Source organism: Opisthorchis viverrini, assembly GCF_000715545.1.
Source record: "Opisthorchis viverrini unplaced genomic scaffold opera_v5_125, whole genome shotgun sequence".
In the NCBI taxonomy this organism is placed as follows: Eukaryota; Metazoa; Platyhelminthes; class Trematoda; order Opisthorchiida; family Opisthorchiidae; genus Opisthorchis; species Opisthorchis viverrini.
Genome location: NW_008751786.1, coordinates 550197 through 569289, shown reverse-complemented (window position 1 = coordinate 569289; position 19093 = coordinate 550197). Strand labels below are relative to the sequence as shown.

Below are 19093 nucleotides of genomic sequence, written 5' to 3'. Positions count from 1 at the left end.
TTTACCAAATTCTTCTGAAACGATGACTTCTCAATCGGTTCCAAACTTTTTCCACTTGACTAGAAACCTTCCCAGTTACTTTCTAACAGCCCATAAGTTTGGGTTGGTAAATTAATTATCCTACAGAACGGAGAGCCTATTCATCCAAAATGCAGAACGGTTATCCAGAGAGGTTCATTAAAATTCACGATACAGCCAGCACGAAACCAACCATGGTTCATTCAGCAATCGCGAAATGCACATGTTTGTCCTTCCAGTTCCAAGGAGACCAAGTTAACGCGGACGTGAGACGCCGGCTCACCTACGCTCTGAGACGTGTCCACACTGCAGCCGAACTACCTCTAGTACCGACCAAAAGAGGGTTAGCTCCGCACAAATGCAAGCCCAGGGTTTCTAATCTGTCAGCGCCCCATGTGTTCTGCGCGTTTTCCTGCAGCCTCGGGGACAGACGGATGGAGCTGCTGTCGAGAAAGCCGTCTGGTCAAATGTCAAATCACAGTTCCGCATCGTCGGTGGCCAGACATGTGTCAGATACTGGTCAGCTCCTTCCTTCCAATGAGATAGATTAACGGGAATCCAATGTTTCAAACTTCCACAAGAGACAAATAGGGCCACATTATATGAAACACTATCTCAGGTGCGGATTACAGCCTAAAGAAATGAACTTACTTTAATATCAATCACGTGATAGAAAATCATAAGGCCGACTAGCACAACCGTTGATGCACTAATGAGTGCTTTCATGAGCAGGCAATAGATTGAATTCTGAAATTTGAAAAAGGTGATAAATTATCAAATAACGATACATATCGGGTTCAACAAATTTCAGTTGGTCGCATGTGCTCATGAATGAATCTGCTAGAAGAGATAACTGTTGTGGAAGATTAAGAGAAGATACATCATTACACGATTTTGAGTTTTCCCGTTTGCCAGTCAAATTCTTCAAGCTATTATCAGGAGCCCCATCACACAGGGGACTCAGGATCCATTGATTGAGGTTTCTCTCTTTACCAATGTACCGACTCATTACCTGCAATCATTAAAACAGCTGAATGTTTCAGCGTTGTACAAACGGCGTCGATGTATACAGTCTGTAACAACTATTGTACATTGGTCAGACGTGTGGTTTGAAGACACAATAATGAATGCGGTATATTTAGAATTTACTTTTTATTCGACGCGTTTTGTACGCTAACGTTTTCGTGATCAGTGACACCTTTAGTCTACAATGAGATGTAAGGATTTCCGGCGTTATCTCCTGGCAAAACACCCTGGCTCTCCACCAATGTAGTGTAGTGTATCGCTCCGCTTCACATCAGAAATCTGCCTATCCATACCCACTAGCTTTTAGGGTGAACTGTGTTAAACTGCATCAAAGATTTCCAATATGACCGGAAGACTGGCATCATCATCGCTGATAAAATTACGCTTATTTTTATAGGCGTAATACACTACTCACAATGTTGGTGAAAAACTTCGACAGCCCACGACAGTTTTTGCCCGATTCGGGGCTCATCAGGAAAGCGCAGTCTCCGAGTTTCCATCAACTTCATATTCTACTTGGAAACAAATTGCACGAACTTAGCAACATACACGTTTGCAAATCGGCGTGGTTTTGCGACAGACTCACCTGAAACCCAACTGAATTAAAAACACCATGAACGAGAGATTCAGCTTGGTTTCAGGTGAGTCTCCCGCAAAAGCAAATTGATATACATCAATTTTTGTTTGGCTAAACCGGTTATTTTACCGTGGAGAAGTCTAGAAAACAGAGATGACCTAGCCTCAATAAGCTTTGCCAGGTCAGCTGATCAAGCAAGACTGAAAAAATATTCATTTGCAAACAAATTTGCTTTTGCGAGAAACTCACCTGAAACACAGCTGAATCTCTCGTTTGTGATGTTCCCAGGAATTTTCAGCAACCTAATGAGAAGTGCATTACGTATACACATGTGTCGCGATATCTCGAATATCGTACCAACTGAAACTTGAGGAGGCCTAGTGCAGTACATTCAGTTTCTGGAAACATCACAAACGAGCGATTCAGCGGGGCTCCAGGTGAGTCTCGCAAAACCGAATTTGTTTGCAAATGAGTGTATTTGGTCTCAAGTGGAACATAAGGTTTACGGAAACTCGAGGACTGCACCTACCTGATGAACCCCAAGAAGGGCTGTCGAAGAGTTTTCAACAACCTTATGAGTAGCGCACTACATATATACAAGTATTTATTTTTGTCTGCCTCAGTACTTTTCAGTTTGTTGCGGTCGATATATTCCACATTATTTTAAAAATAATTTACGCATTTGAGTGATCGATTTCGAAGTCATCAGCCGTCCTGAATAATGTTCACTTTGGTTTGCTAATGCTCAAGGCCTCTGAACAATGACGACGCGTGATTTCGAAAACACGAATTTGGGTTTTCTGTATGAGTTGGACAAACTGAAGTTTCAGAACTACCAATTCGTTTGCTTTTTCGCTTCGGACATTTAATCCGGAATTCATAAAAAGAATAGCAATATAGTGTGCCCGAATACAGTTTTTGGAGTCAAGGATGCTTTATAGCCTCTCCTTCAACTTTCAACTGGCGTCCTTTCACCGTAAGACCGATTTGGGAAGCTCTTCTGGGGACTTTCAACGATACGAAAGAGATTTTGCTCGAAGGGAAAAACCGATCATCAGTAGTGCCGTTTTTGCAGAAGAACCTCTCAGAAGAACCTCTCTCTACTCAGCTGTTGCACCCAACACAATCAATGATTTTAAACAAGGTTGAAAAATTACAGTTGATCACACAACAAACTTGCCGCAAAAATGCTGACGTGACTAGAAATCGATTGCGATACCATTTCAGCAGGTAGGTATTCTCGCCTTTGTTCCATATCCGATCAAGTGAGTTGAATAGAACGAGACTTGATGGAGATTTTCCAGGTTTCACTTTATTCGGACAGACAACGTTCTGGTCACGTCTGTTTCATATACTCTATTCATAGTAAGGAACATTCTTTAGAAGACTATATTCTCCGTCAACCTTTGCGAACTTTGTTCACTGATTTGTATAACGTTGCCTAGTCCTATTAAAAATACCATGAATCAATTCTGAAAAGCGTATGTCTTAGCCTTGCGTCTAGAATCATTGACAATGGTATCGCGATAGCAGCTGATCACTAGAGAGTTACGCTCAAAACATTCCCATGTCTCAGTAAATCACGCAACCAGGTTTGAGATTATTACTGATGATTTGCTAAACAAATATGGTAGACTCTGCATTTCTTGAAAGCACCAACCGTTTTCTCACTGCCCACGATTTTGACGTACTCCTCAACTTGGTTCATCTATAAACACCGAGTTTGTTCAGACAGGTTTGCATTACAGACTTTCTTCTCTAATCTTAATGAGACTAAATCCTGTAAAGTGCACAACACACTATTCAGCCGAGGTTTTTACATATGCCGAAGACCGGGGTGGGGCACTATTTGGCGGTTTCGTATTTACTGGGATTCGAATCCGCGACCTACTGACTAGTAGCCGAATTATTCGGCCACAAGTGGATGATCAGCAGCTCCGGTAACCTCTATTTAGACAGGTTTAAACATTTGCAATCTATTTTCCAACTGAATAACCAATTTCCTTTGCATAAGGACCTATCAAGTATACTCCGTTTAAAAGTTGGGATTTTCATGGATCGAACAAACTTCACTCGTATCCGAGTTCACGCGTGTCAACTGTCATCGTTTTCTTCCGTTCAACCACAAATCCTCGAAAGGTCACATAAACTGAAGTGTGATCCTAAATGGATCACAATCTTTGAAACTTACGCTCTCAGTGACCCCTCTTACTGGTTGGTTTAGTAATTCAAAGATTACTCAATTTTTTGGAGCTGTACACAATCGTGTTATCTCAATCACGTTTTGCTTGGGGGTCTATATAGTGTTGCGAATTTTTCTCTCTGATTCCCATAAAACGATGAGTTATGCACTGACAGGTCGACAAACAACCCTGTTAGTTTTCTTTACTGCAACCAGTTCGATTCCACACCCGGAGTACCACTGCCAGCGCATATTGTTTGGCTTGAAGTTCAAAGATAGTAGAGGAATGTGTACAATTGTTACAGGCCTCCTAACATGAACGCAGTGAGCGCAGGGATATGACAGCTTCAAGGTTTTAACTTTCGAAAACGAAAGCCAGGTGTGTGGCACCAAAGCAAATTTGTGGGAGAGGAGATTTCTGTACGCTTCATTGCAAAATTCCTCGAGGAATGGTTAAAGGGTCTTGGATGTCGACATCTGTTTGCTGCTCCGCCACATTCCCTGTCGAATGAACCTGCTGGGAATTTTGTCCGAACACTAACGTCTGCCATTAGTTCACTCTCTCCTACTACTTTTGTGGAATTGGACCGTGGGATTGATAATTTTCTAATACCAAAGATCCGTCTGTTAACGGCACTCCTGCTGTTTCAAATACTAATGAGTCCTTTGTATATGATCTTGTGGTATCCGAACAAAAGTTGTATCTGAAGAAAGCACTGCCTGTGAAAAATCTGAAGTTCCCATTCCGAGAAGATCCGAAAGATTGCGGTCAAGACCACCACTGGACTATAAACATCCACACGCTCATTCAAGGTGTGGCGGATGAGGATGATGATGATTGGTGATCTATTCATCGCTCTATTCATTATTCTCTTGTTTTAATATTCCATATGCTGTACATAAACGCCAATGCGAATCATGCGTTCTACATGTTATGCCACACTGAGTTCTGGACCTTAAGTTCGTCTGGTTATACTGATATACGTACGGAACTTAATTCTCACACTGAGCTTTCTCAGATCGATCCTGCTCTATCGTGTCCGGTTGACGCCTTTAGAACATTTGACAGGTTTGCTAAGTCATGTCGCCTGACAATTTCTTGGAGCTTTAACAAGGCACTGGTTTTTTTACTAAACTATTGTGTAGATATTTTGAGTGGGGCTACACCATAATTCATTAATGTGAACTTTTGGAAGCCCATTGTATCTATCATATTCTCAGAGAAAGTTGAATGATTCCCCCACGAGCACTTTTCAAAAGCACGGAGATGACACAGGTTATACTGGTCACTTAGCTGTTCACTTTTTCTGTTTAAATTCGGCTTTTTTTGGAGATCAATTTTAGCACTTGATGCCGTGGATTGCCTTGCTCGATTCAGTGTTTGTTTCTCGCTCATGACCGCATGATCCTCACTGTGCCTGGTTGGAGACACTGCAAGATATGGCTGCCAACCGATGTCAGTGGCGTTCTTGTTGTCAGTTTCTGTCCAGATTGCCTGAGTGAATGTCTGGAGGTGTAGGCACCTCGGAATGATTGTGGTAAGCTAGCACTAAGTTCCTTTCCCATCCACTTTCATTCTTTTCTTTACAATAATGCTTTCAAATAAATCATGGTTGTACGGCAGTGAAGCATCGGTGTTGAGCATCAATGTCATGCTGTCGATGATGATGATGATGAATTGCTCATGATAATCCCATAGATACGTGTTTTGTCATACTGCTTTCTCACTGCTGATTGAGGCCTCATTCACCCAAGTCCCATTTTCCAACGGGTCCCTGATTTGGACGTCACTGTTCTTCGTCCGTTCCGCCTAACTCTCAGGCACTGCACTATCCCCGAGTACTTCATGAGGTGTGTCAACTACGCACTCGATCAGACGTTTTAAATATGTTACTAGTCGTATCTCAAGGCCTTATTTTACCTCAAGTTTTGCATTCACGCACAACATCCTCCCCCTTCTATTGACACAGCTAGGTTTTGTAGACAAATCAAGGAGTTCAAACATGTGTATGTCCATGCTTGCTTGCAGCTTACAAACGCCCAAACCTACTGTCTCAAGTAATTGCTTTTTTGTGTCCACCGTGCTGCGTAACTATTCGTCCCGGACTATTTTTTTGACAGGAATATGCTGATAGCCTGCCATACATAAAGGACTTAATGAATATGTCTGTCAATCCGACTGGTGTACAGTTTTGGACAACATGAACTGTCTTCATCGACTGACCCTACAGACAACGTCATTTCATCGGGTGGAAGACGGTTTTCCTCCTCATCCTATCTTTGGCAGAAATCACATTAGCACTCGCACACCTGCTGCGCGATAAGATCTGCAACTGACTGTTGAAAGGTGATGAGTTCAGTCGCATCATTCAGGCAAATGATCACCTGGATATTTCGAAGCTTGGGAACGGTTGTGGCCAGTCTGTGGTTCCGTTCCAAGGGCATCTTCAAAGGCGCCTGGTAATATCACCATGGTTGGCGATGGAACGTTTACAATCAAACTGCTCAGCTCAACTCAGCTCATAAGGTTGCTGAAAACTCCTCGACAGCCTGGAAACATCAAAACCTAGAGATTCAGCTGCGTTCCAGGTGAGCCTCTCGAAAAACGAAATTAGTTTGCAAATGAGTGTATTTCGCTAATTTCCTGCAATTTGGTTTCAAGTAGAACATAAGGTTGACGGAAACTCGGAGACTGCGGCTACCTGATGAGCCCCAAGAAGGACGAAACCGGTTTTGGGCTGTCGATGGATTTTCAGCAACCTTATGAGTAGTGCATTACAAAATATACAACACCAGCATGTTTTTTTGAACGTGAAGTGCAAAAACTGCTGAAAATCTTGGTGACTTGATGAAAGGATTTAGTGATAAATTCCGCAGCTTCCCCTAGTGTCAGAACTTTTCCAGTTAGTCTTTTCACTTCGGAACCCTTGGTGCTTTGTCAGTTATCCGAAAGCCTACCTGCCGCGTCGCCACTTTCTGCCTTCTCCATAAACATCGTCTTGTCCATTTCATCACAGCCATCTATCATGTGCTGAACGTGCGAAAGGGAGTAATTAGTAAACGGCTTGAGGGACTTGATTGTGGAAAGCGGTCCAATAAAACCACACGTGGGACATCCATTTAGGGCTTCCGGGGAAGCTGACTGCACTGGGTCCAATTGTGTTAGACACACCGCAAATCACACCTAAGTGCAATTCTCGGGATGATCTATATATACATATACATATGCTTTCAAAGCACCGCGCAGATGAGAAAGTGCACAAAACCGTACGCAACGACCTTTCGGTGAAAAATCCAATTTCAGAAATATTCTCCGAGGATGGCGATGGAAATAGTTATGATTCCTTCAGTTTTGTCAGATTTCCTGAGAGTGATGAAGATGGCTTCATAGGTTTTGAGCACGGATTCAAGTTAGCATCAAAAGGTGTTTAAATCAACCCCCACTAAGTAGCTGTTTGTTCTATCATCCTAAGATTAGTCCTTCGAGCCCTTAAATTGCCAAAATAAGTGTCTGAATAGGAGTTGTTATGATTGAATGACGCAACAGCTGGCGCGCTGATGATTAACGCCAAATGCCAAGTGCCTGTCCGGTTTTTTAATTGAGTATTCCACCTAAAAATAAGCACATCGCGTAATATTTAGCCCGGCGGAAGGTCAGCATCGATCGGGATTTCTTTTTCGAATACGGTTTACGCTTTTCTGTGAAAACATGAAAACCAGAGGAGAGCAATAATGTTGTAAACTGTTTGCCCATTTCAAGCCTGCCCCCGATGGAGGCAACATTATGCTGTAATGATGAAGAATACACGCCCCTGGGCTATCGCAATTCGAGCTCTGTTGATACGTTTATGAGTGACACGTACGAGCACCCCACGAAAAGCCAACACAGAGAGAGAGAGAACCGTGTAGTTACATTTCTGCTATTTGCGGAGTCTGAACTAATGGTCACGCAACTAGCTTTCATCAAGTGAGCGTTGTACTCAGCCGACACGAGATCAGACAGTCACCTTAGCTGAAACAACACAAGTGGGCAGAAAATGAGCGTCAAGGCCAAACTATTTATGACGGGTACATCGTAGGTCAAATAAAATGCCCCGTTCCCTTCGATGGAGCAGGTTCGTGGTCATATATGGGACTATCATTCCTACCATTTGATTCTGAAAAGCTGCGCTTCACTAATAAATATGATATCGAAAATCGTACCAACTGAAACATGAGGTGGCCTGTATGCAGTACTTTCAGTTGAAGAACAGCATAAACGAGGGATCCACTTGAGTCTCCTGTGAAAACCGAATTGATTTTATTGTGATTGTATTTGTCGAAACCAGTCCAATTTGGGTTCAGGTGGAACATAAGGTTGACGGAAACACGGAGACTGCGCCTAACTGATGGACCCCAAGAAAGACGAAACCGGTCGAGGGCTGTTGACGAATTTTCAGCAACCGTATTTCGAACTTCCTTCCGAAAAGGTCACTAAAGTAGAACGTAGGACGAACCAATGTTTTTGCATACTGCAGCGTCATTATTCTGCTTGATTTTAGTATAAGATCCAAATGGATTCGATTCATGGCAATTTCTTCCCGGAAATTTCCATTAAATGCGTTCACCAAATGACCTTTTCAATTCGACCTCTTTAACTTTGTTCCATGAAATAACTTGGCAGCAATACGCACAAAAGGCTCTCCTTGTCAGTGTAAACTCAGTTCATGGTTCTCTTTTTAATCAGTCTGCTTTGATACGACTACTGAGTAGTTATTCGAGAGAATCGTGTTTACAAAGCATGACGAATTTTATTTTGAACCCTGAAAGATCCTCATTAAAGTTGGAAAAGCCTAACATCGTCATATGTCCAGCTATTTTAAACCATTACATAACACGTCAGAAGACATACTCAACTAACCTTTTCGTACACGTTATTGATCACAAACTCCAGGTTGAATACCATCAAAAGGATACCGATCACGGCCAGAACAAACGAGTAGTCGGCCAACTTTCGTCGCTGCTCATTCAACAGTTTACGCTGACTCAGCCGCCAGCCAATGTTGTGCGCTTGTGTCTTTTGTATCAGAGGCTGTTGGGCCAAACTCAATGGACCCCCTGTTGAGCGAAGTAAGGGAATGTCCTGGGCACCACGTCTGGAGTGCGTACGAGTGCAAGACGGTGTTACCGCTGGAGAGCTTGCTTCTTCATCCTCTATGTGCTCAATAGTCAAATGCTTGGTTGAGGGACTTCGAGTTCCTGGAGTGAATTTCCAGCGAAACCGGGGAATTGCCGAACGGAGCGAAACGCCGGGCATTGATTTGGACTCATTTCTCTCTTTTCCGTTGCCCGTTCTCTTATCAAGACTTCTGCTGTGGTCTACTTTAGATTTGTGACCCCAGGGAATACTCATGTTGACCGGAACTGCAGAAATTTGTGCGGTCTTTCTGCTCAGTCTTTGCACGGCGTCTGTAATTGCTCGCCCCGGAGTTTCAGCACTGTCCGTTTTATCTAAAATCAGTGGATTAAGAATCTATAGCCGTTCTAATCAATAGCTCTTTCGAGAAAGCTCTAAAATTCGTTGAATAAAGGGTGTTTTTCGCCCAAGGAATAATTTCGGATAGCCAATTAGAGGAAAAGTTCGAGAGAAGAACCAACACTTTACAGCAAAACAAATAAATTCACACAAAGCTAGTGCTACCGAAGAAAACTAAGGAAATCTTGATTTTTAATCATATTTTCAACTTCTTGGATAACCCGATGATTTCGCAACACCCATGTTCATTTTCTCGTTTTTTAATATAATTTTGTTGGGTTTATATGATTGGAAACTTGGGTGGTCAAGTTTCTAGGCCACCACATTTCGATCTCGAGTCTTCAACGAGATTTTCCCCCATGATTATTGGTTGCGATTGACACCAGCATGAGAGAACATTGTTCAGTCACACTTGTGATTCTAATTCACCTCCCCAGCAGTGCACTTTTGGAGCAAAGCACTTATGTGGTTGCAGCAGCAAACGTACGACCTTGGAGGATGCTGACCACGAGGTTCGGCTGGATTTAGCTGAGTCAGCTGACTAGAAATTCCGTGGCGCTAGCATCACTTATCGATCAGCTGGGATGTCTTCACGCATGCGTCAGACACAAACTTCAATGTGACTTTAACTTATGAACACTTGCACTTTTTGGTGCATTTTCGGTCAGCTACCGTACAATATGGACCTCTCGCTATCTCACACAATCCGGGTCATAGCAGCTTTTCATAAACGGGAGATTCAGTTGAGTCGCTCGTGAGAACCAAATTGATTTGCAAATGAGTGTAGTTCTCGAAAACAGTTCAATTTGAGTTCAACTAGAACATAACTCGGACGGAAACTCGGGGACTGCGCCTACCTGATCAGCTCGAACTGGAAGGGCTAAACCGGTCGTGAGCTGTCGAAATGCTTTCAGCAACCTCGTGAGTAGTTTCCTTTATGACCTTGGGCTTGTTATCCGTACATGACGAATCGGAAACTCGGGGACTGCGCCTACCTGATCAGCTCGAACTGGAAGGGCCGAAACCGGTGTGAGCTGTCGAAATGCTTTCAGCAACCTCGTGAGTAGTTTCCTTTATGACCTTGGGTTTGTTATCCGTACATGACGAATTCACATAGGGTATCGTAAACGCATTGTGTAGCAAACTCATAGGCCGTTTTCTGAAGTTGAAAAGTACCAAAACGGTCCCACAAGTTCTTATTTTTCACAGCAATGCTTATCTATTCAACCTAATCAGAAGGTAATGCCATTTATTAGACCTTGCTTCACTTTTATCACTTTCGTCAGAAACTGGCAAGTCGTACATGCCTGAGAGTCCGTGAAAACGGCCGAAAACGACCGGAAAACGCTTGAATTCACCACCTTTTGGCCCTCGAACAGCAAACAGTCACTTGACGGACAACCAAAGCTGATCTAACTCACCTGTATGGAGGCAACTTCCTGATTGGTCCCTCTGATGTCTTAAAACTGGACATGGCAGCGTTCACTCTTTTTAGCTTCATCGTCTATCGTATAAAATAGCTTGGCACTAACTTCATCGTTTCCGAATTTCTCAAAGGAAGCCTCTTTGGACCTTTCATTTTAACCTATGTTTCTTTTTCTATCGCCCAGCTCAGATGAAAATTAGGTCATGACTACGAAGGAAGAATCTCTCGTGGTGCTCGGAAGGCAACAGTGAAATGACTTGTAAGGAAACTATGAACAAGTCACACCCACCTGAGTGTTCGAAGTTAGGGTGCGTCTTAGTTTTTACAGTGTGTTTGAGTGTCACACTGGCACACATGTGGAAGGAGATCACAATAGAGAATCGCATTTCAATGTTTATCAGAGATGCAGTTCCATTCCAATACTATGCTGGGACACTGCTGGTGTTACGGGTGAATTCAAAGGGGCTGCTCTAAAGGGGACAGTAAATGTAGACAAGTAAAGCCCAAAACTAGAATGTTTGGAAATCTAACAGGCAGCGAGCATGCACTGAACTCTTTGAAGAGCAATCTCGTCTTCGGTTTGCCGTGCACACAAATCAAGTAAACAGGTGACGGACCGAGCGTTTGTACGGTAGACTCGGAAGGTTGTCTCCAGGGGAGAACAACTGAAGAAATCGATGACTCCCTTATTTCGAACTGTGACAAATCCGACATCTCATCTAGGGAAGGAAAAATTTTACACGTGATTGTCAGTTTTTGTGGTTGAAACAAGTTGTAAAGATTGGCCCACATATACATTGTATTGTCCTGTTAAAACGTAATCCTACTTTAAACGTGAGTTATCATCTCGTGTCTTATCAAACTCAAGGCTGATGCCCCACAGAGAAAAACGCATTGTCCGAACACGACCTTAAAGTAATGTGTGAAATGGCAACCATATTACGTCCTTTACACAGTCACCAATTTCATACTGGCCACGTTTCTACATAATATCAGGTTTCAAGTAGTGCTAATTGATCGGTGAGATTTTGAATTTTTGCTGCATCCTTAAAGAAGCATTTTCAAACACTTTCCTATTATTATTACACGGAGCTCGAAACTGGTTGAAACATTTCGTCGCTCAAAATCTGATCGCCCACGACACAGATGCCTTTTTGTTTCGTTCCAGAAATGGCAAATCGGTCACATTCGAACACTATTCTGGACTTGCCGTCTGGAATCATCCGTTCATATCGTCGACCCGAAACGTGGAATCAGCAAGTTGACGTCCAAAGCCTTGTTTGACATACTGGATTTAATCTATTCATCCTACGCACATGTCGAATCAAGCTTTGAAGACCATTCATTTGCTTAGCATAGTTCATCCCCATGTGCCAGTTCAGTGACCTCGAGAGCTCCATGCTCTTTAACATAGCAATAATTTTTTCGTGGGTGTGTTTGAAAAGGCCTCGCATTTCAGCACTAACTGAAATATCTCTTCTGGGTGCCTCTCCACGAAAAAATGCACAAAGTAAACTCTAAAGAGTCCCAACTGATTCGAAATTGTCTGACCAAATCATAGATGGCGTCCACGCTGCATTTTTTATTCCGTGCCAAAGGGTCGACCCGATTAAAATTGTTTTTGAGTGCCTTGGTGTTTCGGTTGCGCGCACGTCTCAGATAATCGTTTACTTGCCAGTAAAACGGCTGCTTTGTGATGTGTTTTGTGGCCAACCATCACGTGTTCAACAGGAAAACTCACCAGGCAGATTACAAATCTCAAAATTCTGTGTAGGTTTGGTCGTGACATGGATGTACAGCATTTTGAATTCGACTCATCGCAGTCTAATATCAGTCCCCAGACAAAGCCAACAGTCGATGATGTAACTTCACATCGATCGAGGGTTTTAGTTGTACCTTTTATCCGACTATCGGAGAAGTTACAAAGTTTTGAGTGAAATATTAGGATGAAACTGAGTCCTTTTGTGTGAGGTTTAACCATAAATACCATTTCTAAAACATGAAAATGTGATTAACAGTAAAATCCAATTGCTAATCGATGTGAGTAAAACAAGTAATATGGATACCTCTGACGTTCGAGTGAAATCCACACATCAGGGTCCGCCCTCTTCAGTCCTCTTAGGTTTTTATCAGTCCGGTGAATATAAATAGCATGGAGAAAAACATTCCAGGATAAAAGTTGGCGGATAATAACTTACCCTTTCCAGTTTGTATGGTGCCAAGTATCTGATTGGAAATCGTTCCGGTAATCGGTTTGCCCAAGAAACCACGGTCCACCGTCTCGGCTATTAGTTGACTCGCACGAGCCGAGTCGATTTGTCGATCCGTTGATACACCAACAGACGGTGTTCGACTGACAGGTTGTTTGGACTTTCTGTTGGTTGTGGCCCATGCCAGTGCAAACGCTCCGATATGAGCTTCACGTTCGATCAGTTTTTCCGGAACTTCTTCCTCGCGTTCGAACGACGTCTTGTACCCATGCGACATTCCTGGAATTCCCAGACGATCTGTTTCCTCTGTGGCTTGCCCGAATTCTGTGCCGGATACATCCTCCGTTGGATCGCTTTGTTGTCGATTTAGACGATATTCCGCACTCTGATAGACCGGCACAGATCCAACAAATTGCAATCGAGGATCAATCGAATCAAAGTAATCCGGTGAAGGCAAGCTCGTTCGATTTGTTCGCCATTTTCGTCGGGTACGATAAGGTGATCCAAAGCGTGCACAAGAATGCGATATTTTTAGTCTTTCAACAGGCCGCTCACGTTTTTCCCAGTTTACTTGTTCGGAATGCAATTTATCCTCGATATTGTAAGGAAGGGAATAGGACGCTTCGGAAGACACGGGACCAGAACGTGTTGATCGACTGGATTGAGGTGCTCCATGAAGAGGCGGCGTACCAGGAAAGTCTTCCGTGGGTGAAGACACATGCGGTTTTTCCACATCGGGGTTTGTGGCATTGGGTGTTGTTTTTAAATGGCCACTTCTCCTAGATCTTGGGTGACCATTTGGGGAATGAGGTAGAAGACTGGTTTCATGCTCGCTACACTTCGGAGTAAACAGCTTCTTCCAACGCATTCTAAGTAATTTCGCTGGTGAGGTAGGACTAGACATTCGAGGCGGTATTGATAAGTTTTCCAAGAATTTTTCATCAAGCGACCCTTCGGTGGAGTATGCTCGCCCGGAATGTTGCCACTGTCGTCTTCTGGGTACAAGCGGATCCTGTATTGCCCTTGTTGGCCATTGTAGCTCATCCGTAGAAGACATATTTCCTGCATCTGCAACCGTTATCCTTCGATGCAACTCCGCAATTCGTCGCTGAGACAAAGCCCGCTGTTCTGCCGGATAGGGTGACATCAGGTTAGCGGGTCTTGCGGTTTGTTCTTCCTCCGGTTTCCTATCACTGAGGCTGCTGCATCGATCGATTTTTGGTGGCATATCCGTGGAGTTGGTGGTGCTCTCCCCCATAAGTGAGCTTGCCGTAAACCAACTTTCACTGTGCAAGCTACTCACCCGGTGGAATACATCGTAAAACTGGGCGGAAATGTGTTCAGAAGAATCATTCTCTAATGAAGAATTTAAGGAAAATAATCTGTCAATTGAATTTCTCGGAACGTCAGCCATATCATCTCCTTCGAGTTGTAATGCCTGCCTCTGACGTGAACTCACAGCGTCGTCACTAACGATCAAATTATCCTGCTGTCCTGAAGTCTGTTCGCTTGATAACTCTTCTAGAAAACTTTGAACGCTGCAAGTCGATGGACATCGTTGGCGGGGAACCAGTTCTAAATCTTCCGAGAGTTTCTCATATTTAGCTTTCGGTAGACCGGACATTCTAATATGGTATTGTACCAAGCAGGCTGCGATCATGTAAGGTGAACGAGGGCTGATTGGTTTACCTGAAGAGGTTGATGGGGCGATACAGTTCCAGGATGTTCATCAGAATGTGGAACGTTTGTCTGTGGGTCAGAATAAATGTGCCAACGCAAGTCTTTCAGCTAAAGAAGTTCTTGATGGACCGAATGACGAAGCACGACTGGAAGCAACGGTCCTTCGCCGAAGAGCATATTGTACATCTGGAAGGGATGGATATAGAACACCTATAAATGGATGGCGAATAACTCATACTTATTCGGAAACCTAGCACTCTTTCTAGGTAGATTGCGCTATGTGGGTGGTAAACCTGGTGGCACCGAGGCTACATAAAGTATATAGTGTAAATGCAGTCTCATTAAATCCTTCTCTCTTTTGAATAAACTCTTGGGAATGGCGTTAGTACTTGCAAAATGCAACTGACGATCCATATACAGAGAGAGTGCTGCCCCGTCAGATACGTCGTGCCCTTAGGTCATCGCTCAAGGACTGGACGAGGACTACGTCTGTGTGCACATCGAATACACATCTGCAACCAGATGGGAGGGTACTCGGTCAATAAGCAAGATTTTTCGAGCAACAGAACTTCTCATAGGGATCTGTTTGTAGGCAGCATAAGACTCTTCGGTCAGATGACTGACAGTCAAATGGCCCAACGACGTTTGCTTGTGCAGTGGGAAGGGGTTGGGGAGGGACATCGGTGGACGCTGAACTGCACAGGCAAATGATACTTCCCGGTTGCCCAGGCCGAGGAAGGGGGTTTGGTTGAGGTACCCCACCTTGAGCCTTTGACTCAAAAGCCTGACCCACGAGGCAGTGGGAAAATGTAGGGATTTCTTTGGGGACCCTACCCGGAGCCGAAGACTCAACAGTCTGACCCACGAGGCAGTGGGAAAATGTAGGGATTTCTTTGGGGACCCTAACCCGGAGCCGACGACTCAGCAGTCTGACCTGCTCGGCTGCAGCGGGTTGGCCTAACCCGAGGGCGCAGGGAATAAGGCATTACTGTCTCATTCCTGATGCGGCTGTGCACAGTAGGTGCTTTTGAGCAGCACCGGGCTCTTTGGCTTTAAAAGTATTTCGACCGTAATAGACAATGCGCTAGCGGTCGCGGTCAACCGTTGGGCGATCGGAGTGTTTGGTTTTTGGGGCCGACCTTTTCTAACCCGTCCTTCCTCGGGGGAAGGCAGCATCGCTGCTTCCATAAATATGGACATGCTGGTCGCCTGGGGGAAACACCTTACTGCCTTCACACTCCTGTCGCAGAGGACAGTACGACTTTACCCCCAGATCGCCTCGTGGTACGATTACTCGTAGTACGTGATCTCGCTGGTCTTGGTCTGGCTGCTCCGCTTTGGCCTTCCTGGCATGGTTGCACCTAGTGGAACGAATTTCCAGTCAGTGTAGCGCGCTGGATCATTGCAGCACTCAAGCCCGACCACCACGTCAAGGTGGCAGCTTTAGGTCGGGTCATAGGAATCTGAGGGATTCGAACTTATTGCATGTCAGATGTCCGGGGTTCAAATCCCGGCATGACCATTGGATATGCGCTGCTGATGAGCTCTAATAAGAGCGAAACTCGAGTTCAGTGCTTCCCTTTGGTGTGGACTCACCGGAATAATTATGCCAGAACAGGAACACGGCCGTTCAAAAGAGAGTGGTGTGGCTATGAACAAACACACCTATCCGGCAAAATCCCAAAATTGCAACCATGATTGATTTGAAAGCCTTATTGTAAAGAAAAGAATAAAGGTGGATGGGGGAGGGACTTAGTGCTAGCTTAACACAATCATTCCGAGGTGCCTACACCTCCAGACATTCACTCAGGCGATCTGGATATAAACTGACAACAAGAACGCCACTGACATCGGTTGGCTACCATTTTTTGTAGTGTCTCCAACCAGGCACAGTGAGGATCACGCGGTCCCCATCCTAGAAGGCGAGAAGCACCGACAGTACCCAGGCGTTTCGTGGTCTCCTTCATACTCCTCTTCCAAGTCAAGGGTTGGCCACCTCCCTGCTTCCGCCACTCTGAATCGACCATTGAAAACTGCACTCTCTTCGGTATACGATGTTTAGGCATGCGCAACACATGTCCCAACCAACGCAGCTTCTGATGCTGGACACATTCTTCAATGGAAGCATCCGTTGCACAACCGGAAACGCGCTTTCTAACCGCCTCGTTGTGATGATCAAAACAACTCACCAATCGCCATTAGAAATATGGACGACATTTGAGGTGGAGGAGACTGTGATTACTTTAAAAAAAGTTTTCAACCATTTTATTACCAAGCAGCTAGATCTGATGGCATCTTTAAGGAAGAAACCAGCAACAACATTGCTTTTTAAGATAGGTTATCCCGAGAAAGCCATATGACACCCTGGAGCGCTCTGTGTGCCGGCAAGACCACACAGACTGGATATTACTTACAATTCACTAGTAGTAATCTCTTAGCTCGCGCAGGAAGTTTTGTGTACACTGGAAACACTTTCTGCGTGCGATTTCTCACCTGACTGCACCAGGAAGGATTCTCTTAATGGACCCTATCTTCCAGCGGTTGTCCTTTTCATATTCACGTGGACTACGACGTAGAAACAAAGGAAGGTTCTCCTTGCCTGAAGGTTAATCAATACATGCTTACCAAAGCCATGTAGCAAATTAGATGTTGCAGTCGGTAGGACAAATCTATCTGCTCAAGGAAAGAAACCGGACGCCGGTAAATAGCGACCACAGTACCGAAGAGTTCTATTCGGAGAGAACCTCGCCGCTAGTGACACCGTTCAACAATTCAATTCACAGGATTGGTCCCAAAACAGATTTCGTAAGTTTACACCGTAAATTCAAATCGGAATGTTGAGCCCCTAATAAGACAAGTTGGTTTTACCAATACCCATCTAGTTCTGCTACACAGCAGACCTTATAACAAACTCAGTTGACCTTAGAGTCAAGAACCGGATCAGATTAAATCACGATATGACTGGTTCCTATTCACCTAAAGTGAAAACAAAGCGCAGTGAAACCTCAAATTTACGTTGACGTGGGAAATTTTCCAGAGCTGTTTACACTCACTGTATTTAGTTATGATGTAAAACTACAGTATTTTTCAGGAAGGAAACTACTCACAAGGTTGCTGAAAAGTCTTCGACAGCCCACGATCGGTTTCGCCCTTCTTGGAACTCATCAGGTAGGCGAAGTCCCCGAGTTTCTGTCAACCTTATGTTCTACCTGAACCTAAATTGAACTGTTTTCGAGAAATACACTCATTTGCAAATCAATTTGGTTTTCACGAGAGACTCAACTGAATCTCTCGTTCAGGATATTCTACAACTGAATGTGCTGCGCACATGCCGCCTCATGTTTCAGTTGACACGATATTCGAGATATCGTAGTATATTTCCTTAAATGAAGCAACTCGCAAGGATGCTGAAAACTCGCAAAGTGCTGAAAACTACAATTTTTAATGCCACAGTTTGGCGATATCCGGTAATCTTTTATTTCCTACTAGGTTGAAAATTTGTCCTAGCCATGCAACGTGAGCACAACTATTGTTCTATTGAATGTCTTCGCATTTGCGTCACAAGGTAGATAAATATAATCAGTCGATAAGTTTTTACCACAGCTAAGGATTTAGCGCCAAATTAAATATCACAGAAGAACGTGATCAAAATTTGCCGAATTTCCAGGAAGTATGCGATGGTTTTATCATCATTCTAGGGCGAGAAATTACGCTAAAACAGCAAAATAACGAGGTTGTACGGCAAGATTCACCGAGGAGTTGAAGTAACTCAAGGTGAAATTATCGACAGACTTTCAATAAACGCGAACTGAGCTAGAGTGCTGTATCAGACATTTTCAAACCTGTCCAACCACAATGTGTTTTGATGATCGACTTGAAGCAAAGAAAAAATCGCCTTGGAAATCTTTTGTAGCATTTCGGCCAAATGAATAAATAAATCGATATCTATCCTTAGGTTTAAATGAGAGACAAACCTTACTCATTGGTTGAACAACCGCATTCGAAGGGCCAACCCACGCATGGAAATATTTGAGTCTCCTTACGGTGTCTTTGTCTAATTCTGAGGTCCGCCTGCAGGGTTTATCGAAACTGACAAGTTATCGTCTTTATTCCATCATTGCCGGTGATCTTTTTCTGGAAAAATTGTAGCAACCAATTAACATATTTTAACAGATGCAACTGAGCAGCACACTGTCAACAAACACGTGTCAAATACTGCGGCTTTCTCTAAAATGGAAACAAAATAATTAGTGAAGTAACACGGCAGTTCGAGTGCATAAAAAACAAGACTCCCCACCACGTTCGGTTTTGGATTAGACAAGTTGTCCCATGTTCAAACTGTTCAAAAATCTCGCCGAGTCATAACACCAGTTCTCACCGCTTTGTCTGGATAGCAAAATAACTCAATCTGGATGATGATGGAGACTACGATGCTAATTTTGATGATGATGATGATGAT

General features: G+C 43.8%; 1 protein-coding gene across 1 annotated transcript in view; it reads right to left on the bottom strand.

Moving 5' to 3' along the window:
* T265_06336 (hypothetical protein) overlaps nucleotides 1–14614 on the bottom strand; it is a gene marked incomplete at both ends in the record, with an annotated part of 59822 nt that extends 45208 nt beyond the window's left edge. The window contains 3 exons of the mRNA XM_009171569.1: nucleotides 670–765; nucleotides 8704–9293; nucleotides 12943–14614. Coding sequence (XP_009169833.1) covers nucleotides 670–765; nucleotides 8704–9293; nucleotides 12943–14614 — 2358 coding nt within the window. The remainder of the gene's footprint in view (nucleotides 1–669; nucleotides 766–8703; nucleotides 9294–12942) is intronic.
* Nucleotides 14615–19093: the final 4479 nt, after the last annotated feature.